Source organism: Salvia hispanica, chromosome 2 (assembly GCF_029641045.1).
Source record: "Salvia hispanica isolate PSC_SH4W2 chromosome 2, Shi_PSC_v1, whole genome shotgun sequence".
NCBI classification, from domain to species: domain Eukaryota; kingdom Viridiplantae; phylum Streptophyta; class Magnoliopsida; order Lamiales; family Lamiaceae; genus Salvia; species Salvia hispanica.
The window spans coordinates 56474778-56501405 of record NC_142693.1 but is presented as its reverse complement, the minus strand read 5'-3'; the positions used below and the strand labels follow the sequence as shown (position 1 = coordinate 56501405).

Sequence of the window (26628 nt, the reverse complement as noted above, 5' to 3'; positions counted from 1 at the left end):
GTATATTTTAGGAGAAAACGGAGTTATTGGATTGAATCATTTACTCGCCCTGGCCAATCTACATGGATTAAATTGGTCCACGGGCATCGGCCATCGCGATAAGTCCTCTGTCCTACTACAGTTACCGCGAAAACTTTACAGTATTACTTTCACCATTTGTATGTTCTCATAATTCGAATCAATCAACCGATTACCATTAAATATTTACTGTTAAAAAGTAGTACTATTAATTTTCAATTAAGTCGAGTAAGCACCTAGCCATCTGAATTTATGATATGTTAACCAATTGTAATCGACCAAAAGTGCAAGACTGGTCTTCTAGTAGGACATGGTGTGACATCCATTATTATATCCACAAATGATGACTGTTCTATATTTTGTACATTGAGTATCTCTAAACAGTTAAAAGTGCACTCGAGTATACTATCTAATGGCATATATTGTAATTGACTAATTCTTGAACCTACATCACAAGAAATCTCCATTTAGAGAATCAGTACTTATTAGAAATTGCTGTTTCTTTGTTTCATATGAGTACTGTATAATTTCGTAATTAAAAAAAAATGCAAGAATGTAATATTTATAAAATAAATATATTAATTTTATTTATCTATTATTGTATAATATACTCCCTCCATTCCAAGATGTCACACTTTCCTTCTTAGTTTATCCTATAAAAGATGTCACATTTCTATTTTTGGAAAAAATTATCTCTCACATGAATATAAAAATAATATTTTCTCTCTCCATTCAACACACGAAATAAAACCTCCTAAAATCTCATGTTGTTCCACAAGTGTAACATCTTTTGTGGAACGGAGGAGTACTGCATAAAAGGAAGTATTATCCAGCAATTCCCTTTAATTGGGAAGAAAATTATTGCAGCCTTTCATTTCGGGAAAGTGCCACTTATATATTCTGTAGTTTTTAAATTCAATATTGTCAAGAAAATCTATATACATAAATGATAAATCAGTGCAAAATATAGACGAGCATTTTAAATCGTAAACCGAGAAAATAATAAACTACGGTAAACGAAGCTACAAAATTTGTGACAACAGAAAAATAAAAAAACTCCCCCCTCCAAAATGAACTCTAATCTAAGTAAATGGGAATTAGAAAAATTCCAACTCATAACTTTTACTAATACAAAGTGCATCTGATTTGACATCAACCAACCAATCACTACACTGATTCCAATGCACATTCAATCAAACTAATCCAATCGCTAAAATCGCGATTCCGACTTAATCCACATTCTACTAATCCCAATTAAATATCTAATTGCATCAATTAGTTACCGTTGTTAGCGTAATTACGGTTGTGGCCATCATCGTCTTCCTCGCCGCTGCAGAAACTGCCCTCTTCTTCTTCCTCCTCCTCATCTCCGCCGCCGCCGTCGTCGGAGGACAAGTGCACCAGCCAGCACAGGCCGTGGAGGTGCCCGTTCAGACACACGAAATACTCCACCGCGCCATCGCCGGATCCGAGCTTCCTAGCGGCGGATTTCTTCGGAATCATCCTCGCCGCCGTCATGCTCCACACCCTAGCCGCGCAGTAAGGGCACCGCATCCCCTCCTCGAATCCGATCCGCTTCCTAATTAGGCATTCCCGCGTCCTCGATTTGAAAAAAGCCCTAAATACCCCTCGGTATACCCCGACGTCGTCGTGCCGCCTCCCCTCCTCCGCCGCCGCCGCGTGCTCGCACGGATCGCTCACGTACAGCACGTCTCCCCTGCAGCTCTTCGCTAGGAAGCTCATCCCCGACGTCTTCGAGAATCGCGATTCCTCGGCGAAGTGCCCCGGCGAGGCGCGACTCAGCCGGAAATGCCGAGTCGACTCGCATCCGCCGCAGAAGAAGAGGAGCTTCGCCAGCGCCGGCCATCCCCCGATGATCCGGCTGTTCGTCGCCCCCTCCGTGAGCGTCGCGATCATCCGCGGCGCGCGGTAGATGCAGAGCTCGCGCCACAGCAGCCGCTTCGCCAGCGCGCGGAGCTTCCAGCTCACCGCCGCGACTCGGCAGAGCGTGCGGATGTCCCACTTCATGTACTCGAACACCAGAAACAGAACTCGCTCGTTGACCAGGCCCGAGTTCGCCGACTCACTGAGTCTGGGCACCTGACTCGCGCTCCCCCACTCGCCCATTCCTCTCTATCCGCCAACAACAAATTTCCGCGGCGCTTTTTATAACGGGCTGGGACACGTGGAGGCCGAGAGCGGAAGAGCCAGCACGTGGTGTGTTCCCACTGGACAGAAATACACGCGGGCGAATTTCATTGGAGGGAGTACGGGGAGGTGCGGCACATGGGAAAAGTCCACCTTCAAGTGCCACGTAGCGAGTTTGGATATATCTCCTTTTCGTGGCTCGAAAATATCTTTAAAAAGGTATACGTGGCGGATTAGGGGGCTAAATATCTGGGTTTTATGTATAATTCTAGATTGAGCTAATGAGGGGTGTACGCGTGGGAGTGGTGGTTGTACACCACGTAACAAATTGTTTTTGACTATTTGCTGACTCGTTTTTGGGATTTGGATTTAATTAAATTCTTTCATGTGTTGTCGGGATTTCATATAGATACATTTTTCATTTAGATAATGATTATGCTTGTACTCTACTAATACAGGTGTTAGAGACACAGAGCAAGATATTTATTTAATTATAAGTGGTTCTGATTTGGTAGAATAGTGTATAATTGTTAGTTAGCGTCTCTGTCAAGTATATGCATTTTTACAAAGAATTACAATGGTTCGTTGAAGCAATTTCATGTCGGATTGTGCAAAATAAGTTTGGAAAGAGTGGTTAATTGAAGCAACTTTTTTGGCTATCAACAAATTAGAGATGAGTTATGTTAAATCTTTGACACTATATTTCCTCAAGTTAACTAATAAGAAATGCAATTCTCACCAACTTGGCAAAAATATTTTCAATTTCCTCAACAGGCGACCATGACCATCACATCTGGTAAAAGTTAAAACCAACGTCACTAAATAATTATTATTAATCGTTGTCCAAAACATATTATATTAATCAAAATATGGAAAAAGAAAGCATAAAAATGCGTGCCTGAGTGGTTAATGATTTACTTTCCCGTTTAGGGGAAGTCACCAGTGGGATGGCGACAACGTGGTCCATGTTTGGTTTGCACATGAACAGAATCTCTAACTTTTAATATTAAATTTTTTTAAAATTTAGGTAGCTAGTTTTGGGTAGCCAATACCTTTTTGTACTGCACCAAAAGCAAAATGTACAATTCGACGTTGTTGACACCTGTTTCACGAGAGGTAGCAAAACAAGAATTCTGGATATATACAAGAGTTAGGTAGTATACTTCCTCCATCGATGTCATATCTATAGAACCCTTGGAGCATATTAATATTAGAAAGAATTTCTTTAAAAGAAGGAACGTGACAATTTTGTTTGAGACAAACTTAAAGGATAATATGACAAAGAGGTAGTATCATTTCTTAGTTTATTTATGCACAAGAATTTTGGTAACATATTTTGCAAGCTTGGACCATCTCAAGAGTACACTAAAATCTAAAATGAGATAGGTAATTAGCTAATAGTACTCTAAAATCAATCTCATTTTTGGTTTTTGGAAAAAAAAATACTTCCTCCATCTCATGAGAATATGCATTCTTTCCTTTTTAGTCCGTCCCACAAGAATAGTTGAAGATGCTCTTAAACACTGCATGAATACCGAACTCAAATCAGATTTACATGCTTGGATATTGAGCTTGCAAGTTTAGTAAGTATGGTACAAATTTGTTCTAAATCTGTGAGCGACAAGCTTTGAAACTGCGAAGAGGTTCGGTAAGCCTAATATGAGTTCCAACAACTCTACCCAGGGACGGAGCTAGAAATTCTTAGCAAGAGGGGCAAAAATATATATAAAGATAATTTAAACAGAAGGGGCAATTAGTGAAAGATTAATACAAAATTTTCTATAGCAAGTTATATTTATATATATGTAGTTAAATACGAGCAAGGGCATTTGTCCCATCTAGCATTTAGCTAGATCTATCCCTGACTCTACCATACTTACCAAACCTATGCACGTAGTGCCATGACATGGTTGTGCATAAGTCTTTTAAGGTTCCTATGAATTCAGCCAATCCATATCATGCTTATCAAAATTGCTTGATATGAATCCAATTCAGTGTTATACCACAAGTAGTGTCATCGGTCATTCAAAGTATAAAAATGACTTTAGAATCTAATCTAGAATAGTTCTCAGTAGATTGTTCAATCTATATAGGTTGTGAATAATCACTTTCTTCTACAAGGTACTAATAGATTTATCTACTATAATAGTGAGTCTAAGTCTATCATCCAATCAACAATGCATATGACTTATTTGTTCAATTTATATATTATTTCTATTAACTTAATCAACATAGACAAACCATGTGATAAAACAATTTCTTATAATATATTTGGGATATAACGATTAACAAATACAAAGCAGCACAAAACATGTTTGTAGGGATCATATCACTCGGAATTCACAAATTACCGGGACCTCTTTTATATTAGGTCACCACTGAGATGGCTAATCTCAGTAAGAACAAGCCAATACAAAGAATGATGCAAGATTACAAAGAAACAATAAATCTAAGTAACTATCTATTACAGATAGACCGTTCTAATCTTAACCCTGGCTAATCTCAGATCCTTGACCAGATCTGGAATACAAGCTTGCACCGATTAGAATCCCTGCACACTAGATAGAACTGTTAGTATACCAACACAAGATCCTCTCGAATCAAAACTAAAGGAGTAGACAACAGTAACCAAGAAAGAACAGAAGGAATATGGCTCAGGTCACAATAGTGACTGCAGTAGGCCAAGGACCTCCCCACACGCTTCTACTACAAGTCACAAGATGGGAAACCGTCGAATACAAGGTCAGAAAACCCTGGCCACACCGACTGCCACCAAACCGTCTATGCTACTCACAACCACCAGAAACTCACACAGCTCACAAGATCTTCACAAGTTCTCACTTCTTCAACACCAAACTTCGTCAGATTCAAAGCCTAGGTTAGAATCGACCGAACACTCTAAAGGAAACCGAGAAAGTCTCCAAACTCAAGATCTAAACCGATAGATCCTACTAAAACAAGGATTAATTGGTGGAAACCAAAGATCTGAGGAGTTCATCGGCGGAAATCGCCTGAGAAGTAGGGAGAGAACAAAGAGAGAAGGCAGAGAGATTTCAGAATTGGAGAGAGAGAGAGAGAAACGTTTAGAATAGTAGAGTGAAGTGAGGCGACGCTCACTTTAACACTCTAACCCTGGATCTAACGGTCTCTACTCAGAATCCGGGTGAGGGCTCTACGTGGCAGCAATCGGCGAGGTCTAAGTAAGTCATGGGTCAAGCCAGATGGGCTTCCCATACACAAACATATGGGCTGCTGCATTTAATTAATTGGGGCCAGCCCAAGCTATTAAATACAAAGGCCCAAACAAAAGTAGACCATAATATTCAACAATGTTTTTAAGTATATACCCTAACATGCATGCCATCTCGACGAGAGCCATCCCTCCAATGCAATAGCCCGCGGTGTACGCACAATTGAATGTGCACCTGCCTCCCTATTGTTTATGTTCTTAATATTAGCGACCATGTCCATGGGTAAGCAAACCCTATCCAACGAAGCCACACAAATTTCAGAAGGTGTATTTAGAAGATGCCAAATGATGATGGTTACAAGTCTTAATGATGAAACTCCATACTAAAGGATGGCAAAAAGTTTTATTGGCCTTTCAAGTTGACACATCGCTCAACATTAATATTTTCCATTAATTAGTTTACTATACACATTATTTTCACATTTGACTTATGAGTTTCATATTTGCTCTTTTAAGCTTCAGATGAAATGATGCTTAAAAGTCGAAAGTGGTTTGTCAAATTCCACTCCAGACAAGATTATGTTATTAACTTAGTTTTGATTCTTTAAGTTCGAGGCACGATAACATTCAAAAGTCAGTACTCATTTTAATGGCGCTAGATATGTGTTGTGACATAGATATGTGTTGTGACAGTGGTGAGCAATTGTGTAATCGAGATAAATAGAAACGTAAAGAGACACAGAATTTACGTGGTTCACCAACGCTGCGTTGGCTACGTCCACGGGCGGAAACGGGGAACAAATTGAATATAGATTGTATTCAGATTGTTTTCAGAGTATAGGATTATGCGCCCTACTTCTATATAAATCGACACACAGACGACGAGTTAGGCCCAATACAATATTAAGACCTGAAACAGAAATATGTAATAAACCTAAAATCAAGACTCCCGTTTGGCTAGCGGCAAACCATACAGATTCAAGTCAGATTCAAGTCATATTAATAATATGACGATGCTAACAAGTCAATATAAATTTGCAACCTCTAGATGAAATTATGCTCATTGGTAAATTTTTTATCTTTCCAATGATTTGTCAACTTCTAGTTGGAAAGGGCCAAAAGCGCTTTAGATGGATTTATTGCACACCTAAATTGAGTCTGGTATAGAAAGTTGCAGCCGTTTTACAAAAATCACACTCTAGAGATTTCCACCCTTAACTCCACTCATCCGAGTGGACATTACTGACTCCGATTTTCAGCTTAGTAAGTCAACTATTGGGACTTTTTTTATGTGTAATCGTCTTTCTAGTATAAATAGGCTTTTATGCCTCATTTGTTATTATACTTGATAGATATTAGGAATAGCCTCATCGAGAGCGTTAATTCTTTGTGGGTTTGGTTACTTTAGAATTCCATAATAATGACTACGGTTGCATTTGTGGGCTTAGCCACTATGGATAAATCTTTCAAACTTAGCCCGGCCCACCTAATTTTTAGAATCTGGGCCGAGCTATGAAAAAATTACCCACCTAAAAATAAGGTTGGCCCAACTAATCAATGTGATAGGGTACAGCCATACAATTACAATTAAAATTGCAATCTGATTCTGCTTTGTCATGAGTACTTATTTTTCCTTTTATCTATTGCAATGCAATCTATAATTATGTGTATGTATTTATAGGTTCATGTTAAAAATTTTAGTAGTATTTTAATGTATAATTATGTGTATGTATTTATAGGTTCATGTTAAAAATTTTAGTAGTTTTTTTAATGTATAATAGGTTCATATTAAAATGCATATAGTATTTTAATGTACAACTAAGACCAATTATACTATGTATTTGTGCTGGCCGATTCCAATGGTTCGGCCAGCCGACCGGCTAGCGACGCGAATCGACTAGCCAGTGGGCTAGCCGCTATTGGAGATGCTCCAAAAGATGGGAAAATCCGTCGTTTAACGCCTTTTCGGGGAGTATTAAAATGAGTAGATTAATATAAAGCTTTCAAATTTCAATAAATAGTACATAAAATTTTAATCGGAATATAATTATCAATTCATTTGTTATAAACTAGTAATTTTAGTGATTCTCGTGGTATCAACATAGTGTATTAAAAATATTAACACAATGACATGTGTATCTGAACATTTACAGGAAAATATCAACACAATTATATTAATAATGCACATGTTGTTATAGTAGTACTTCCCCTGTCTCACAAGAGTATGCACTTTTTAATTTTTTTGAAAACTGTTTTCCCTCCACTAACAACACTCTAATTACATTTTCTTTCTACGTTTCTCTTACTTTACAAATTGTGCATTAAAACTTGTATCCAACCAAAAGTGCATACTTTTGTTGAACGGAGAGAGTAATATCTTTTGATAGATTTATTGATATTAAACTGCTTATTGAAATACATACTACAAAGGTTCAAATAAAAACTATCATATTTACACCCGAGCATGATCCTAACATGTGCAATTAAAATCTCGTTGAAATCCTTATAAAACGGTCTTTATTTTGATATATTTTTAGAAAAAAAAAAAATTTAAGTTGATAAAGTTATGCAAATTTAATTTTTTTTTTTTTTTTTTTTTTGAAGAGAGAATGTTTGTTAAGTATGATATAAGTCGTATAAAGATTGACATTGTTTTTTTCAATATTAATAACTTTTCAAATTTAGAATATACTCCTTCCCTTCTCAATATATGAACGTTTGGTTCGGCATGAATTTTAATATATAATTGGTAATGTAATAGTAAAAGATAATGTAAGTAGTGCTAGTGGAGAATGTGCTCCACATCATTAGTAGTGTGGTGTAATTGTATAAGTTGTAAATAAAATGATTTGCAAGGTAAGGTGTTTTTTAATTATTGCAAAACTAGAAAATTCATTCTTTTCAAGGACAGACTAATAAGAAAATCGGGGAAGTAATTCATTTGACATTATTTTAATTACTAAAATTCTAAATTTAATGCTTACAAATTGGTCTTAGTTGTTACTACTATTGAGATCTAATTATATATTGTGGTATTAAATTGAATGATTTACAAGCTACAAAGGTTCATCTTTAATAGAGATTGGTCGATGAGTTAACAAGGAAGAGAATATACGTCGAAGAATAGTAAATGTTGTAAAGAATAATAATCCCTCATAATCCTTTGTGAATATTTTGGTGTGATTTACTTTGTGAATAATAATCCCTACTATTTTTTGAATACATTCACGTATTTATCATATACTAGTATAGTATACGTCTAAGATTCGAAGACACCATTTTCCGCCTTTCCGGCCAAGGTTATACTACTATGCTAGTTTGTAAAATTAATTATAACGTTTAGCGCTTAGCCATAATAACATTACTATTTCCCTTTAATTGTTGTTTAATTATAAGGTTTAGCGCATAATAACATTACGTATTTCCCTTACAATGTTGCAAGGGAAATACTTGAACTGTGAGGCCCTTTTTTCACACAGAATAAAAAACAGCTGTAAGATTATGAATGATGATGAGCCTAATTCAATGTTAAATTCTTCAAATCATTGTCCCGATGATCCTAGCTTCTCTATATAAGTGTGGATAACCCTCCCATATGAAGCCTTTTAAAGGGTGAGCGGCCCATTTCTAATATGGTATCAGAGCAGGCCCAAATCGGCCCTTTAAGGTGAGTGACTCATTTCTAATACTCAATTCATTTGATCACTCAAAGTACTCCATCCCAAAAAATTCGAACTTTAAATTGCATTCAGACATCAACCAGCTGTTGAGAGACAGAGAGAGATGGGCGCTTCTTCTTCAGTCCCAGAAAAGTCCATACACGAATTCACTCTCAAGGTTCAATTTTTAATCCTCTTCTTTTTTGGGTTTTGTTAAAGAATCCACTTTTTTTGCTTCTGAAGTTCCAATTTTGATTGTTTTGAACAGGACAACAAAGGTAATGATGTCAACTTGAGTAGCTATAAGGGGAAAGTCTCGCTTGTTGTTAATGTTGCTTCCAAATGGTGATAACTCTTCTTTTCTTAATTTGGAAAAATAAGGAAGAAAAATTCAATCTTGTGTATAGATTTTATTCTTAATTGTGTGTGTGTGTGTGTGTTTTTTTTTTTTTGGTATTTGAGTATGTTGTAGTAATTATATGGAGTATTTGATTGGCTGAACAGTGGGTTCACGAATTCGAATTATACCCAATTGACTGAGCTTCACTTGAAATACAAGGATAAAGGTATGTTATATTCATATTTGCTCTGTTTTCAGGTGGTAATGTTGCATATCTATTCATTTATGAACCAACATAGCATATTTGTTTATCAATGTTTTGGATTTGAGATTTTGCTTGGACATAGATTGCTTGTTTATAATGATACCACGTCTCAGGTTTCGAGATATTGGCATTCCCGTGCAACCAGTTCTTGAATCAAGAACCTGGAATAAGCCAAGATGCAGAACAATTTGCTTGCTCCAGATTCAAAGCTGAGTATCCCATTTTCCAGAAGGTATAACTTGATTTCATTTGGCTATGGTTATGCCCTATTGGGATTTTCCCTGTCTTTTTTATTCAAGTGTATAGGAAGTTGTTGATCATTGGCAGATGTAGGATATAACTTTGTCAAAATTAGAAAATTTCAGAATAAAAAAATCATAAGCCAAGTGTTTTATTCGAAGGATCGTTTTTGTTAAATATCTAGGCACAGTTTCGGAATGGAATAGTTCAGTTCGGAATAATGGCTATATAAAGTGAAATATCTTTCTCGGATCCTCATCCTAGTATTCAAATCCAAAATTAGGAGAATTTATAAGGTGGTTGAGAGCTGAGTTTAGTAGATTAGTAGAGTAATTCAAAAAAATAAAGGAAAAATAAACAATTAGGAAACAGTTACTTAGCTCCACAAGAGTGGTTTATATACCAATGCTGTTAGCAGTTGTTGACCTGATAAAGCATCATCTGCTTTTTTGTTTGTGATCCGGGATAAATATTTCTGCATCTCAAAGCTATATTGCTATATTGTTTCAAGCATTATAGATGAAAGGAAGTGTAGGTGTGTAGTTAAAAGCTTGTGTTTATTGCGCTAGAAACTTGTTGTATGGACATTAAACAATATGAATATGTAAAGCTTTTACCAACATAAGCCTAATGGCTAATATTATAAAAAAACAATGACTTGTTTTGGGTGTTTTTTTGTGGATGACTATTTGGGCAAATGATGTGCTAATGTTGTCTTAAATGCTATTGGAATATCATTTGTTTATAACTGTTGTGTCATCAGTTTGATTCTAACTACTGATGAATGTTCTTACTATCTCATATAAATAATTATAAAATGTTATTGACGAGAAAGTGATGAATAACAGGTTGAAATTTAACTGAACCAAGTAGTCCTATACTGTAAGCCATTGGCACATTATTTCACTTGACATTGATAATCTGGAAACATTAAATCCCAAGTCTGAACCGGTACGATTCAAGTTAAAACATTAGTGTTTGCTTTGATATATAATGGGAGGTTAGTAAGCATCCGTAGAATTGCAACAAATGGATAAGTCATAATTGGTATTGTTTGAATTAGAATCGGGAAAATGGATTGAAATCTTTTCCAATAAACCCTACAAGTTCAAAGTTTGTGGTTTATATAAAAGATCACAAATATGCTTAAATGGTCGTTGTAATAGCGGTAGTTAGTCGGTCTATATATGTTCCTTAAGTTGCTCGAGTAGTAGCTTTCACATGTTAGGTAATCCGGTCCAAATTTTGCTCAAATTAATTCTGCCACGACTCACTAACCATTATTGTGGATCCATAAATTATTATTATTATTATTTTTTCTGGCCATGGATGGTCGACCATTTTCCTTACTATCAAAAAAGTAGTAAACATTTAAGACTCTACGCCGATCGTGACAAAATAGGGAGTATTTCCTGCTTCCTTGTTTGTCTATTGCATTGTGATGACATTTTTAGGTGAAATGGTCTTCTGCTTGGGGGAGTTGAAGCTGTTTGTGGATAATGTTACGACGTTCCCTAGTTTTGTCATATTTAACTGTCAGGTGAAAGTGAATGGGCCTAATGCAGCACCTGTTTATAAGTTCCTTAAAGCAAGCAAAGGCGGCTGGTTCGGCTCCCAAATCAAATGGAACTTCACTAAGTTTCTAGTTGACAGAGATGGGATTGTAATCAAGCGTTATGCAACGTCTACCTCACCATTGGCAACCGAGATCGTCCCTCCCTCCTCGCTCTCTCTCTTTGTCTCTCTCATGGCAATTCACATTTCACATTTATGGTTGCAGGGTGATGTAAAGAAAGCCTTGGGAGAAAGTTGAAAGAGGATGTGATAACTCAAAGGTGCAGCAAACTGGGTAGATGTGTATTTATCTAACTTTTATTCTGTATTGTACTTGATCAACTTTATGTACCAATTTCTTGTGTTTTTTTTATCTGTTCACTGCTTTGGTTTATTATTGTAGCATCTTCATCTCTATCAGCATTTGTAGCATGAAAAAAATGATATTACTAACTCCGTCCACCAAAAACAGTCTTGGTAGTTGACGATACATGTTTTAATACAAAATTGGTAAGCTAAAGAGCAATGTAGAGAGAAAAGGTGGCTGAAGTTATTAGTGAAAAATGAGATTCAATTCGTTAAAGAGGAGAGCTTACCCGAATAGATAGAGACTAATTTTAGTGCACGACGCAAAATGAAAAAAATATGAGTTTATTTTTATGCAAACCTGTAACATTCTCAATTTACGTACTTACGCTCTCAATTTTTCTGTTTTTTCTGGAACATGTCCTCTTTCACTCTTTATAACTCATAATCAGGAGTATCAATTTTTTTGTGGGGGCATGAGATGGTATATTTATTTAAGTCCAAATTGAATCGTCCATTTATGTATATATTCAACAGGTACAAAAAGGACATATTCTACTACGTGTAGGCCGTGTAGCACGATTTAATATGTGATTTGACGATTTTAAAAAGTCGTTAAATTCACCATATAAGTTATGTAGTTTCAACCTAAAAAGGATGAAAAATGTTTGTATCTATATGATTGAGGTTTGTATTACTAGTATTTTGTGAAATACATTTTCCAAGAGTGTTATATAAAGCTAAAAATAGATGATATAATTAGAAAAAGAAAAGATTTAGATCCACCGACACGTTTCTTATATGCTAGAAAGCTAAGCATTTGGAAATATGTGTGAACCAAAAATGGCGAAGCATAGCAAAATTGAATTATTAAATGTGGTTGTTTAGAAAAAGAGATTAATTGAGAGTGGAAATAGAGATAAGAGATAATGCTTCACTTTAATGGAACATTGGGGCATAAGTTAGCATGTGGAGTGGGCCCACTTCCTGATTCAGCCGTCCTAGTCACGGTAGCCCATGTTCGGCCCATTTGGGTCACGTATCACAATATTTTGTTCGAGATTAACAAAATGCTTATCCAAATGAAATCATAAATTTGCCATTATATTTACTACGAATTTCAGTCTAGATTTTGACCTAATCATATAAAACTCTTCTTTCTTCTATTTTTTTAATGCTATTTCTTTCTTTATATATCCTATAATTCCCAAGGTTGTTCTAGTTACGTACTCCTATTAACTAGGAATGTTTTGACTTAATTATTTTGTGATCATGTAATCCAGTGTAATGCAATGGTTTGATAGAATAGGTATATTGAAATTCGAAAGCATTTTTAAGCTATTTTATACTTGCGTTCTATTTTAAGTGGACATTTCTTATTTGACATGTGATTTTATGCCATATTGTTTAGCGAGTTAAACGAGATTGAATTAAGTAAGATAGATAGTACTCCTTTTGTCTCTCATTTATAGTTCTGGTTTGACTTGACCTGAGTTTTAAGAAATATGAAGAAAAATAGTGAAAAAAAGATAGTGCAATGTAGGTCCCACTTTTACACTACTAATGATTTTTTAGTAAAATGTGAGTGTAAGATTTTAGTGAAGTGTGAGGTCCATTACCTAAAAACAAATAAGTGGTACTTTAAATTGTGGAAGTCCCAAAATTACAAATTGAGACATTATTTTGTGGACGGATTGAGTAATAAAGTAGAGAGGGATGTTTCGATTTTAAGAAATGTGTTATTTAGAATGAAACATCATAAAAGGAAAAATGTGTCACTTAGAGTTGGCAGTTGTGTGAATTCAGCGGGTCGCTGGAAACTCTCTAAATTTTTGGTTGTATTCTAGCGGGTCGTTGGGTTGACGTGCTTTGTCAAGTAAGCGGGTCACTGACTTTCATCAAATCTCCTAGAACACTCTGAACGGGTCACTGGCGTGTTTCTATTTAATTATGAAAATGAAGGATTTACAAATACAAGAAACATAAAGCATACTTCTATGTAGTTGTTCCCTAGGTGCACTGACACTGCACACAATGGGGAAGGGTAAGCTTGGGGTTCGATGGGGTGCACATGAGGATGAGTGGGCTTGTGCGGGGGCATCATACGAGAACCAAACAAGATAAGAAGTGTGGGCTTGTGCGGGGGCATCATACAAGAACCAAGCAAGATACGAAACGTTAGGCTACCATAACTGACTTCCAGTGGCTACCATCGATTGACTCAACTAACTTCACCTAGTGGCAACAGTATGAAGGATCAAAGCATGCAAGACGATAAGTTGGGGGATCGATACCCAAAAATCCCTGGTTAGACATTGACTGAATTGCATGCTGTGGATGGGATGTTGTTGCGAGATTGTGGGTCGCGCGACTTAAGGCGGCAACGATTGTAGAAGGTGTGTAATGCAAGAAATGCTAATGTTAGCCCTAGTCCAAAAACATGATAAATTCTAGAGTATATTAAAGCTCTTTTTTTCAATTTAATTAAGTACTAAGATTCTTGTGTTTGATGTCTCGGGCTCTTGGCCGAATTTCGGCATGATTAACTTTAATAAATAATACTACTTCCATCCAAAAAAATAAATAAGGTCGTAAATGACATGAGTTTTAATGCGTAATTGATAAAATAAGAGAGATGAAGGTGAAATATGGTGGAAGTAGCATTAGTGGATTGTAGGATTCACATTTAGAATAATGTATAAGGTTACTCTTATATGTTTAAAAGTTTTTTATATTTAGAATTGGTCTAGTTTTAATTGACGGCCCAAAATAACAAAACTAATCTACTCCACTTTTTATCCACTTTTTATGGACTGGGATAGTAATACACTACAATATTAATCAATTTCACATGATTATTAAACATTTCACTTTTAGCTTGGAAGTCTAGTTTTAGCTAATGGCCACAATTTGAATCGATTTAAAGTCAAATTGCGTGAAGAATCAAGACATCAATAACGAGGGGCTAAAAGAAATCAATGAAGAAACAAAATAAATGAAGAAGCTAAAAACTAGGGTTTGTCGGAAAATGAGAGGATATAATCAAATATTGGTTGCACGTGACGACGACGTTTTAAATGTAAAGATTTGAATAGTGGTATCTCTCTGTCAATTCGACTCGTGGGCTGTGTGGCCCATTTATGATTTAATGGTTCTAATCAAAGGCCATGTGAGCTGTTGGGATTTGTATGTTTTCAAATCAAGGGCATTACAAATACTGTCATTTTCAAAACTTATTTAAATATTAATATATTTCATATCATAATCAAGATTATTGGATGAGTCTTACTCTTACACACCACCTACTTAATACAAGTATTCACATACCACATACTTATAAATGATATACACGAGACAATTGACAAAAAGAAACTATATTTAATAAAAGAGTGAACTACATAGATGGTACCTGATCTTTCACTTTCGTACGTAAATGGTACCTGATCTTTATTTTATATCGTTTTCGGTACCTATAAATCACATTTTTGGTATCTGATGCAATTTTCTTCCCACAATGCCCTTTAAACAAATATATTTTCTCATTTATGTCATAGAGGGTATTTTGGACATACAAAAATTAGTACCAAAAGTGATATTATAATATCTTCTCTCATTCTCCTATTCTTTATACTATTATTATTAATCAATATTAATATTATTATTTTGATGTTATAAATTAATAATTAATTCATTTTTAATATCGTTCAAATATACTTAAATTTAATTATAATTATAATTCTATTTAATTATTATAATAATATTATTTTTATAATACTAAAAGTCGATGGTAATTAATAAATAATTGTAGTATAATTATATAAATTATAATCACATAATATTATGCTATAATTATTATTAAAAATATTGTTTTTATTATTAGTATTATTTTACATTAAATTAGCAACTAATCAATATAGCCTTAATGAAAATTTAACATTGTGAATTTTATTCATAATGATATAAAAAGTTGAATATTTTTAGTTAGGTGTTTCAACCTTAAAATGAGTATAAAATAATTTAATAAAAAATATTCAATTGATTTAATTAATTTAAATAATTTATTTATTAGGTATTTTAATTTTTTATTTATATTATGAATGCAATTAGATGTATGTATAAAACACTAAAAAGAAAGAAGAAAAAGAAGAAAAAAAAAGAAGGAAGAAGAAACATAAACTAAGATGTAGTATGTATAAAAAACTAAAAAGAAAGAAGAAAATGAAGAAAAAATGAAAAGAAGAAAAAGAGAAATAAGAAAGGAAGAAAAAATAATCACATATTTAGTACTATTTAATTGAAATTTCCAAAAATATCCTCCATGAAAAGGAATCACATATTTGGTACCTAGGGTTATTTTTGTCACTGTGTACCAAAAATGATATAAAATAAAGATCAGGTACCATTTACGTGCAAAAATGAAATATCAGTTACCATTTATGTAGTTCACTCTTAATAAAATGCATTATAGATAGGATACATACCATGTAAGGGCAAATAATTTGTACCTAACCTGTCAGTTGCATGAACCCCAAAACTAACACATAAAAAATAAGGAATTGCAAAGAAACAATTGTAACAAAACAATATTTATTGGTCAATCATATCCAAATACTAGCAAGTGGAATCCCATTTTTTAATACTTTAAAACCTAACTAATAGTATTAGTAATGAAGAGGTCGGGTATATAACCTTTCGAAATCTACAAATTAAACTTGTCGTTGTGCCTCATATTGGTCCCTATTAATTTACGTGCTCTATTATAAATTATAAAATGGTTTAGGTTTACTTGGAGCATATATCAGGCAAATTAGGTATATTTTCAAAAATAACGTAAATATTTGTAAATCCAACATAGATACTCAACTAGATAGAGTATTCGACAAATAGTATAATCAATAACCATGTCTACTTAAGCTCGAGTTGACTCGATTGCATTGGATAGAAGATAATAAAAATTGAGATTACTAGTCGATTTTATTATCACGATTTAAAATTAGAATACAATATGTAAATTCACAAATTTCGGAACAAAGTCGATCATTAATCATAAATAAACTACCGAATTATCTTAAAATACGGCTTATTTAAATTTTTTGAATTATCCAAATAGCTTTACTGTATAATACTATAACATAAATTGTCCGACGTAACTCACTTTCGCCCCACCAAAAAGAAGACTTCAAATCCATGAAATGTCGAGAAGAAAAATCTAAAATTCTAGGCAAGTACATAATTGCAATTCCTCATTAACTCCTAACAAATTAAATAGATTGACATATTCCATAAGATACAGCTAATTTATTTCCAAAAAAATTTTGCCCTTATTCAAGGACATATATCCATAAAAAAGGGGAACAATATGTCCCTCAACATGTAGAAGTTGATAATAGGTCATTTTCTAGTAGGGCATGCAAGGACACAAATTCCACAAGTTTTGGTTTGTCATCTTAATGTTTTTTCTCCATGAAGTGAATGCACCCAAACCCCTCAACCCTACAACAAGGGCCACTATTTCACACACCACAAGTTCTAATTTTCATATCTTCTCTCTCAACCACCCTTCCTCTATTCATATATATATATATGTATAGCCACTACAAGCATCTCATCAAACTCATCACAAAAAACTTCAAGAATCTTCAACTTCTTACTTCTTCATCCAAAGCTTTTTTTTCAGACACAAACATGGCTACATACTCAGTCTTCCCATCAAGAAACTTGAAGCAGAGATCTGTCCAACGATGTTCGAAGCAAATGAGGGAACACAAGGCTCGTCTTTACATCATATGGAGATGCACAGTGCTTCTATTGTGTTGGCATGAATGAAGAGTTTGTGTTCTTGCAAATATACACAACACACAATAGGTTTAGATCATATGACTAATTTTTTATTTGTTTTTTGTTTCTCAAGGCTCGTATTTGTGATCTTGATTTTCGTAAATTAACACTAGTTTTGAGCATCAAATTAGCATGACCAAGATTGTGTTGCTACTTTCTTGAGCTATGCTGGCTGTGTAATCCAAATGCTTGGACATACATACATGTGGAGTATCAATGTAAAAGAAAAGGGCACCTTATTTTGGTTACAATTTAGTGTTTTGAGTTACAATTACAATGTTTGCTTAACCTTTAGCTCATTACTAATTAACTACTATTTACTGAGTTCTTGATATGACTTTGCAATATCAATTGGATTTGGATATGTAGAACAAAAGAAAAGCAGAGATAATTCACTTTGTAAGAAACCAAAAATCCAAAATCCAAAATCCAAAACCAAAAATAAAAGGTACTAACATTCAGATAGCTAGAAAGATTTTAAATATGGTTTTAAAAGAGCCAAGGTTCTACCAAAACATATAGAGAGAATGGACATTATTCTCTCAATTCATCATCCGAAGATACACCCGCGTTAGCTTTGGGGCTTTCAAAAAGTACCCATCCATCGTCGTCTTCTGCAAGCGCCTTGGGGTCTGCACTAGCTATTTCGTCTTCAGGGACCTTGTTGTGATCTCCAGTCTCCAAACGGTCATCATCTCTGACTGCCACGACCTCCACTTGATCTTGAACCGAGCTTTTCAAGGATGAGTTCGAAGAAGCTAAGAGGAAGCTCGTCTGAGTGGAGAAAAGTGATCTGCTAAGCGGAAGACGCTGGTCAAATTTCTCCTTTAGCTGCTTCACATCCTCACATATAACAGCTATTTCTCCCCTGAACACAGACACAATACAAGGTAAACAAAGCCATCAAATGTGATAAATGATGAAATTGATAGTGTAGATGATGATATTAGCAACATTCATATTAACTTATCCAGGCATTACAGGTTTTAAACGTATGCTAAAATGGCAGTCGAGTGATTTGGTTAACGATCTATCATGACTACCAATGCTATATGAAGAAATGATATTGATGTAGAAATGAAAAACTACTATTGGAAAGCAAGGATTCAACACATTAACAGAAAAGAAGCAACTTACTGTAACGTATCTACCAGTTGCCCACGATCCACAAGAAACGCATGTAACTGTGATGCAGCAGTAACAGAATTAACATCAAGAAACCAAAACAAATATAGCCCTAGAGAATCTTGACAGAAACTCCCAATTCACACTCACTTAACACATAATTATATCCAATTTTCAATTCTCATGAAGATTTCAAACCAAGTAGTACTAATAGGTAAGAGAAACATCTACCTTAGCATTATCTTCAGCCTGTTGTCTCAGGTTCTTTGATTCTTGTACCACTTGTTCCATAATTAATTTCCCTTTAATAATGGATAGCTTTCCACATTTTTCATCCTCAAATTTTTTCACCACTGCAGATTCTATTTCATTCTCAGCAGCAGCTAGTCGACCCTCTAAACATTGACGTATCTGCAGCAAATTTTTGGAAAATATTACTTAGTGAACTATTTCTTCAAAAACAAACATTGAATACACAGGGGATATTTGCACAGAAGTATTGAAACTCACCTCATCAAGATCTGCAAGTGATTTATCCCTGTCATCATTGAGGGAAACCAAGCGAGAATGGAGGTCTCTCAGCTCTGTTGTCAAGATGACTTTCTCACCACAAACATCCCCAGCATGCTGAGAGGTAATATGAAAAAGTTAAAACTATGGCTTAAATTTAAAACTATGCTATACAAGCCAATAAAAGGATTAGAACCATGTCATTTGCCTCCTTCGCATGTTTGATCGTTATTTTCAGCTCCTTAATCTCATTCTGCAAATCCATCTCCACTCTTGCAGCTTCAGTTTTGGCCTGTTCTGCAGCATGCTCCTTGACCTTCACTTGCTTCATCAAGTTGATGACAGACTCCATTTCCATGAACAATGTTTTCTGAAAGATGTCATGTCAATTATTTAAGTCACATCAAATTGAAAAACAAGTTGAGAAGGTTAATCAAAGACATCTAAATGTTTTGGATGTATGAGAATGTTGGAATGCTGATACCTTATTATTTCTTGCATCTGCAATGATTTCCTCCAAGTGATCAATATTAGTACCATTTTGACTACACATGGAAGAGTTCAAGGTTGATTCATCTAAAACAATCAGGTGTTCCTCACTGGAAGTACTGTCAGTAGTAGACGAGGATAAATTTGGTTCATTTAAATCATTCTCATCATCTTCATTCTCATCATATTCATCATCTTCATTCTCATCATATTCATCTTCATTCTCATCATATTCATATTCGTCTCCATTCTCGTAATCTTCATCCTCATCATATTCATCATCTTCATTCTCATCATATTCATCATATTCGTCTCCATTCTCATCATATTCGTCTCCATTCTCATCATATTCGTCTTCATTCTCATCATATTCGTCTTCATTCTCGTAATCTTCATTCTCATCATCTTCATTCTCGTAATCTTCATTCTCATCATCTTCATTCTCATCATATTCATCTAAATCACTCCCATTGATGTCAGATGCCTCCACCTCTAATGCAATCCCATCAGCATCATCTTTGTTTTGCTGAATGCAATCCATCTTCGGCTGTGCATTACTACTCTCATCTTCTGCTGTAATAGTTCTCTCTGTTTGAGAGTCTTCCAAAGTTTCAATACAACAAGGTCCCTCTCTAGTTTCACCTACCACCACCACTGATTCAGCCTGAGAATGAATGTCATCATGAGTTTCCACTTCAAGATGCCCTGCACTTGCATCACCAACAGATTCACTTAGCCCAACATCAGCAGATTCTTTCTTTCCACTAACAAAAATACTATTATGATCATCATCAGCTTGATCTTCGAACTCTGTTCTCACAGACGAGCTACCTGCATTGCACCAGCATGAGCCACTAGAGATTAGTTGAAGGAAACAGAAGGCAAAGTCACTTCAATATATATGTAGACAAGAATATGCAACCAATAAATCCACACACCGTATGAATATGATGATTCGCCCGCAATAGCACTCCAAGTCAAAGGATTAGTTGGTGCAGATCTTTCAGTGAAGAAAGGAATTATCTCCTCAAGCACTGCTTCAACAGCCGCATCAACATCGTTGATATGATCAATCGCAACAGCTCTAAGAGCTCGATCATCAACCTGTCAACAATAAGTAGGGGGAAATTGAAAAACAACCAGACCAAATTTAGAAATAACTAACAAACTGATAAAGAGTCAGAATATTTATCATTAAATTCTGCATTTAAAATAATCAGAATCATAGAACTCAATCAGCCTATTTCTCTTTCATTCATGTTTTTCAACAATGACAGAATCGATGAAATTACCATCGGAAAAAGATCTCGCAGTGAGTCGTAGATTTTCTGGAAACTCATATCCGTATATCCTACAAAAATGAAGACAATAACACAAAAATTAGCAGGCTAAAGTTGAGAATAAAATCGCACATGAAAAACCTAAACAAACATAAAACATAGAGAGATGGAAAGAGATTAAACCAGTGAGTAGCAAAAAGATTATGGAGTGCAAAAAGATTATGGAGAGATGCACCTATTTATAGGTGGTTGATAATCCCGCGAAATCGATTTAGGCGTATGTGGATAACGGTAATCGAATCTAATGCATGATACGTTAATGATATGTATCATGCTTTAGATATACACGTTTTCTTCTTCTTCTTATTTTAAGGTTTATTTAATGTAGGAGTTATTATTTTTGCGGATAATTTTTTACTCCATGAAAATGACTTTTTTGATATTGTGGTACTCCTACATTTAAATAGTAATATTACATTATATATTATTTTTAATTAAATTTATATTTTGTCTTTTAAATCGATTATGATTCAGGTGTATAAAGGAGTAGTATTAACCATGATCTTAAATAAGGATGGATTATTATGGAAGATATGGATTAAATTAAATATATGGATTCGACCCACACTTTTATAACTTTTTTAACACAATTTACTTTAAAATTTTGTAATGGGCTTGAAAAATAAAAGAATAAAAAGTACGTATATGAAAAGTTTACCACTTTCACAAATAATTTAAAATGTTCAAAATTTGAATGCATTAATAATTTTTAATACTTCCTCTTTCAATCGCCTTCTTTTTGGTCTGTCCTCTGAAATTAGTTGTCTATCAAAATTTCTTCACAAATTTTTTTTTCTTTCTTTCTCCTATTTTATCCATTAATTTTTTGGAACGTTTTGTCGAACCTCAATAAAAAATAGTCATCTGTTTTTAACCCAGTTTGTTTAATAAAGCTACAAAGTTAATACTTTCTCTCTATAAAATGATTAAATCATACAACTCGATTTGGACTAATAAAAATAGGAATATTAGTGTGGCCTGAAACCTATGAGTTGACCCGAATAACTCGCTAAAATTAGAATATTAAGGTTGGAAATTGTAGATATATTAAATTACAACTCAATAAGTCGTAACCCGAGTCGGGCTGACTTATAACACGATGGGTTGCCCAATGGGGTTGGACCTATGTGCAACTATTATCTATTGTTTCGTCTTAGTTGATGACTAATTTAACATTTCATTGATATTTTTATAAAATTAAATAAAATGATTATAAAAAAAATTGATCTTCTACTTTATAAGTATTTATATTAGATTTTTATTAATATAGTAATAAAAAATAAATGACTTAAAAAATTCAAATTCACTCTAGGATATCTTTTGAACTGTAAAGCATATTTTAAAATTTCTCAAAATATGTTGATCTATTTATTTTATGTTGTTTGTATAAATTTTAAATTAATATCCTTCCGTCCCACTGAAGATGACTCATTTTCCTTATTAAAAATAGAAACACCTTTGCTTCTACTTTATTCTTATCTCTTACTTTATTTTCTTCCCTTAACACATAAAATAAATTTGCATAAATTCTCATGCCGCACAAGAAATGAGTCATCTTCTTTGAGACGGATGAAATATTTAATTATATTTGATTAAGCATATATATTAAAATTTTCATATATAAATATGATTAAATTTCATCATTATCTATTGGATAAAGCTCATAATAATTTTTCAGCTGCAAGTTGAATAATTATAATTCAATTAGCCCGCAATCTGAGTAGGATTGACTCAAAATCTGCTGGGATGCCCGATTGGCATCCCTAATTAAAAACTGAAGTACAACTCAGCTTTGTCATAACTCACACTAATCATTCTTTTTCAAAGAGAAACTACCATTGATATTTCACACTAATCACTCTTTTTTAAAGAGAAACTACCATTGGCTTGAGAGTTGCTATCTACAAAAAGGAGGCTATATCGACTCATGAGTATTGGCTACTTTTACAAACATCTCAGTTTTCCTTTAAAAATGTCCGTTTAGACATAGAACTCAGTCCACTGTAGAACATACAAACACACTGAATCATTTTCACACATCTGTGTCGTTACCATGTCATCTTCTTCACACACGGTCATTGCTTGCCTGGGCCGACCTGTGAAGATGAAAAGCATGTTAGCAAGATCGCAAGCTAATTAGTACAGATGCTACAATGGAAGACGGAAAAAATGAGCAAAGACAAATGCTGCAGGACATACTGCGGATGACTTTTGAAGCCTACGAGTCGAAGGAGCTCGAGCAACTGAAGAAGCTGCAGCAGCGGCAGCTACACGTATTCTGCTATAGTCATCGTCCATTGTCCAATACTATGTTAGTAAGATATAAGGTGGTAAAGAGCAAATAACTTCCAACAAAAACGATGGAATAACCTTTTATGCACATCTATATAAACATCTGTCTCATCAACAATTTCCTCCTGTACGACAAAAGGAGCATATTCGTAAATAATAAGTAATCTACAACTGTAAATTTAGGTGTCAATGTCAACATGATTTCAAGGGAAGATCAATAACTAATCAAAATTACCTGCAGAAGTTCTTCAAATACGTCTTCCAAGGTGATTATGCCGATAACTTCTCCATCTTCAACATCCTCTACAGCATTCGAGTTGTATGTCACGAAACCCTTTTGCTCAGGCTTCTCGATGTTGACCACAACAGTATTTGCTTCTCCACCATGCTTGTCGAGCAATGGGATTTTCAATTGCGAATCACCTTTGGTTGAAATTTTCTCTCCAACCATCACATTAGAGGAAATAAGCTTCTTCTCCTTCTCTCTCACCTTTACTACAGCTGCTATGTGGCTGCCACCCTTTTGAAACTCATTAAGAATATCATACAAGGGCATATCTGCTGGTACTCTGTAGCATAGTAGTAAATTGATTTTATGAGTCAAAATACGTCACTCACTCGTGCTAAAAATATGATAATATTCATAGAGATGAGCGCACCTTGGCATTCTCCTGATTGAAACCGCACTAACTGGAGTCTCCACTTCAGCTCTTACAGTGAGGAGATTCTTTACCTACCTCAAGATGAATAAGCAAATGACGGTTATCTATTAACAAGGGCTTATCCAAAACGCGCTCAATAATGAGGGAATTTCAGCATACCAGCAGAAGTCCGATAATGTTCTTTGGGTTCCCTAAGTACACAGGAATGCGACTATGACCCCGTGCAAGGATTTTTCCAATAGTTTCCCTGCAGAATAGAGCATGCAAGAACATAAACATGTTTCTTTTGTGCTTAGGAACTGTGTGTGTGTGATGGAGAGAGAGAAGGTTGAACAAGGGTATGCTTAGGTAAAATCAACCCCTCATAGGCAGGATCACACTCACCAGTTCAGTTTGGTGTTCGCATCAAGAGAAAATGTTGATTCAATGGGTGTCATTGCCTCCTCAGCTGTCTGTGAATGTATAAGAAGAGGCCATGTATTATCAGAATTGCAAATTTGAAATATATAAAAGCTAGGTACCTAATTCAGATGTTACTTAATTGTGCTCACATACTTCTTCCCCACTTGTCATAGAACTCAAGAGTACAATTTTTATTTTGAAATATGAATCTAAATTATGTATGTATGACAGTAGAAACAGAGCACAAATCATTTTGCCATGGATTGGCTAAACCTCCATTAAGTACAGAGCTTTTATACTTTGAACTCATAGGAACTAAATTTCTTCCATTTGCATCCCATGAAAAGTTAGGTAATGACATAGAATTAATACAAAGTCAAATCAGAAGGCAGGAAATGCAATAACTAAAAGAGGATAGAAAACAGGCAGGTGTAAAATAACACAAGATGATCCTTCTGAACTTGAACATACCTTTTCTGTCAAATCTAGTGCTCCATTAATAATTGTTGCTTCATCATGAGTAAGTTCACCACCTCTGCCTGCCTATTATGACATAACCAAATTAAAAAATATAGTAATAAAACAACGATCACTTTTATTTCTTTCGTTGGGAGGGGGGGATACTGGAACTTTCAATTTTAGAAAATGGTATGCATGTCTGTGTTACTATTGTATAGTCGATCACGCTTTACTTTAAGTGCATACCTCCTGGCTATGGATAGATACAAGAGCCTTTAGTTGAGGTCGCCTAAATAAAGCATCTTGATGGCCCAAGACAAAATCGAGGATCTGAATCACAAAAGAAGTTGAGCATTACGAAATTAGAACCTCAACTGAAGTAAACTCATAGGGGAGGTTTCTCAAGATATCATCTATCACGACGAAACATAACATATCACAATTTTGCTAAAATTCCCCAATTTTCAACAGTTTAAACAAGCAAATGTCCAAGTTAGTATCACATAACACACAATCGTCTACTATATCAGCTGCCAGAATTACAAACAACTGCATCACCTTTCCAATAGGGTAAGCAATCGGGTAGCAAATAATCATCAAAATGCGCACAAGCCACACACAATTGGCACCCACAGCCAACCCATATCTGGAGCATGCTGCTTGAGGGATTATCTGTTCAGCCACCATAAACATATGAAGGAGTTACTCTCAGAAAAGCACTGCGATCAAATGAAGTGAAAAAACAAAGTGTACCTCACCAAAAGCCAGAACAAACGTCACCGACAGAATGACAGCAACAACAGGATGAAACAGCTTGTCCAGATATAGTGGGAGAGCCTGCATAGAACATATGCGGGAAAACTTATCCTAATGAAGCCACAATAAACTCGGTCACCATCACACACACTTCTGTCCAAAGTGAAGACATCTCAACAGAAAACTATGGCAAAGATTGAACCGAAGAGATAGCTAAAATTCATGATTGAACAACATATTAGTACTCAATATCACAGATATAATGCTTGCTGTTTTGAATACGTTTCTTCATCGTCTGTGTTTCCATCAATTCTATAGAAATTAGTGAAAATCATCAACTAACCTCCATCGCAGCAGCATTGCACAGTAGTAGGGTTACAAGAAGTTGGTGCTGCTTCTGAACCACCGGAAAAATAACAGCTGAAAATAATTGCTCAAAATCATCACTAAAACAAACTATCTCAAATTGCCACATCATCAAACCAAAACCGCAACAATTCCAATATCAAAATTCATATTTCTTCAATAACTAGACACACACACACACACAGAGATACCAGCTTGTTTCTTCTCCGTGGAAGTGCCGCTCCGCTGCAGTATCTCGAGCTCAACGATTCCGAGAGACATCAATCCGAGAGTCAAACCGGACATGATTCCGGCGAAGAGAACGAGGAAGCAGGAGACGCCGGCGAAGACAAACCACCACGGATTCCCAAATTCGATGTCGTTGGAATCGGCGAAGGGCGAAACCATCGCCGCCGTATTAACCGACCAATCCATCACCTCCGCCGCAACAGCAGAAAAAAAAATTGGAAAAGGAAAGCTACTTCGTTTTTAACTCCCTGTTTTTCTACGACTCTAGAAATTGAAAACAAAAAAGTTGAGAGCGACAGATTAAGAAATTCAGAGTTGTTTTTTATTCAAACAGCGCCATACGTTCCTTCACAAATTGCAAACAAAACCGCTTAAAAAATGAATCAGTCACCGCGAGCAAGTGAGAGGTGACGCACTCTATATGTATCTAGGGAGTTGTAG

General features: G+C 35.0%; 5 protein-coding genes across 7 annotated transcripts; 2 read left to right on the top strand and 3 right to left on the bottom strand.

Moving 5' to 3' along the window:
- Nucleotides 1-991: 991 nt before the first annotated feature.
- EDL3 (EID1-like 3) lies at nucleotides 992-2168 on the bottom strand. The gene has a single exon (XM_048115365.2). It carries the CDS (start codon nucleotides 2143-2145, stop codon nucleotides 1294-1296), a length of 852 nt encoding a protein of 283 aa, XP_047971322.1. The 5' UTR covers nucleotides 2146-2168; the 3' UTR covers nucleotides 992-1293.
- Nucleotides 2169-9059: 6891 nt separating this feature from the next.
- On the top strand, nucleotides 9060-11789 carry LOC125201946 (putative glutathione peroxidase 4). Its single transcript, XM_089065727.1, has 5 exons — nucleotides 9060-9193; nucleotides 9284-9360; nucleotides 9520-9581; nucleotides 9734-9852; nucleotides 11401-11789. Exons 1-5 carry the CDS (start codon nucleotides 9140-9142, stop codon nucleotides 11671-11673), a joined length of 585 nt encoding a protein of 194 aa, XP_088921853.1. The 5' UTR covers nucleotides 9060-9139; the 3' UTR covers nucleotides 11674-11789.
- A 5533-nt stretch (nucleotides 11790-17322) lies between these two features.
- On the top strand, nucleotides 17323-17809 carry RTFL14 (ROTUNDIFOLIA like 14). The gene has a single exon (XM_089065728.1). The coding sequence runs from the start codon at nucleotides 17406-17408 to the stop codon at nucleotides 17544-17546; it is 141 nt and encodes a 46-aa protein (XP_088921854.1). The 5' UTR covers nucleotides 17323-17405; the 3' UTR covers nucleotides 17547-17809.
- Nucleotides 17810-17866: 57 nt separating this feature from the next.
- Nucleotides 17867-21036, bottom strand: LOC125198057 (uncharacterized). 2 transcript variants are annotated; one of them, XM_048096518.2, is made up of 8 exons: nucleotides 20975-21036; nucleotides 20621-20786; nucleotides 19678-20513; nucleotides 19390-19563; nucleotides 19194-19310; nucleotides 18915-19094; nucleotides 18696-18742; nucleotides 17867-18426 (listed from the first exon to the last, which is right to left on the bottom strand). In XM_048096518.2, the coding sequence occupies exons 1-8, from the start codon at nucleotides 21020-21022 to the stop codon at nucleotides 18093-18095; spliced, it is 1902 nt and encodes a 633-aa protein (XP_047952475.1). In that variant the 5' UTR covers nucleotides 21023-21036; the 3' UTR covers nucleotides 17867-18092. The 2 variants fall into 2 exon arrangements, with proteins under 2 accessions (XP_047952475.1, XP_088921851.1); XM_089065725.1 differs by lacking the exon at nucleotides 18696-18742 and having other exon boundaries at nucleotides 18260-18426.
- A 1750-nt stretch (nucleotides 21037-22786) lies between these two features.
- Nucleotides 22787-26597, bottom strand: LOC125202434 (DUF21 domain-containing protein At4g14240-like). Of its 2 annotated transcripts, none has more exons than XM_089065726.1 (13): nucleotides 26151-26597; nucleotides 25937-26013; nucleotides 25591-25674; nucleotides 25396-25509; nucleotides 25084-25167; nucleotides 24850-24921; nucleotides 24361-24428; nucleotides 24136-24223; nucleotides 23974-24047; nucleotides 23550-23883; nucleotides 23393-23439; nucleotides 23222-23303; nucleotides 22787-23118 (listed from the first exon to the last, which is right to left on the bottom strand). In XM_089065726.1, the coding sequence occupies exons 1-13, from the start codon at nucleotides 26371-26373 to the stop codon at nucleotides 23098-23100; spliced, it is 1368 nt and encodes a 455-aa protein (XP_088921852.1). In that variant the 5' UTR covers nucleotides 26374-26597; the 3' UTR covers nucleotides 22787-23097. The 2 variants fall into 2 exon arrangements, with proteins under 2 accessions (XP_088921852.1, XP_047956786.1); XM_048100829.2 differs by having other exon boundaries at nucleotides 23222-23300; nucleotides 26151-26595.
- Nucleotides 26598-26628: the final 31 nt, after the last annotated feature.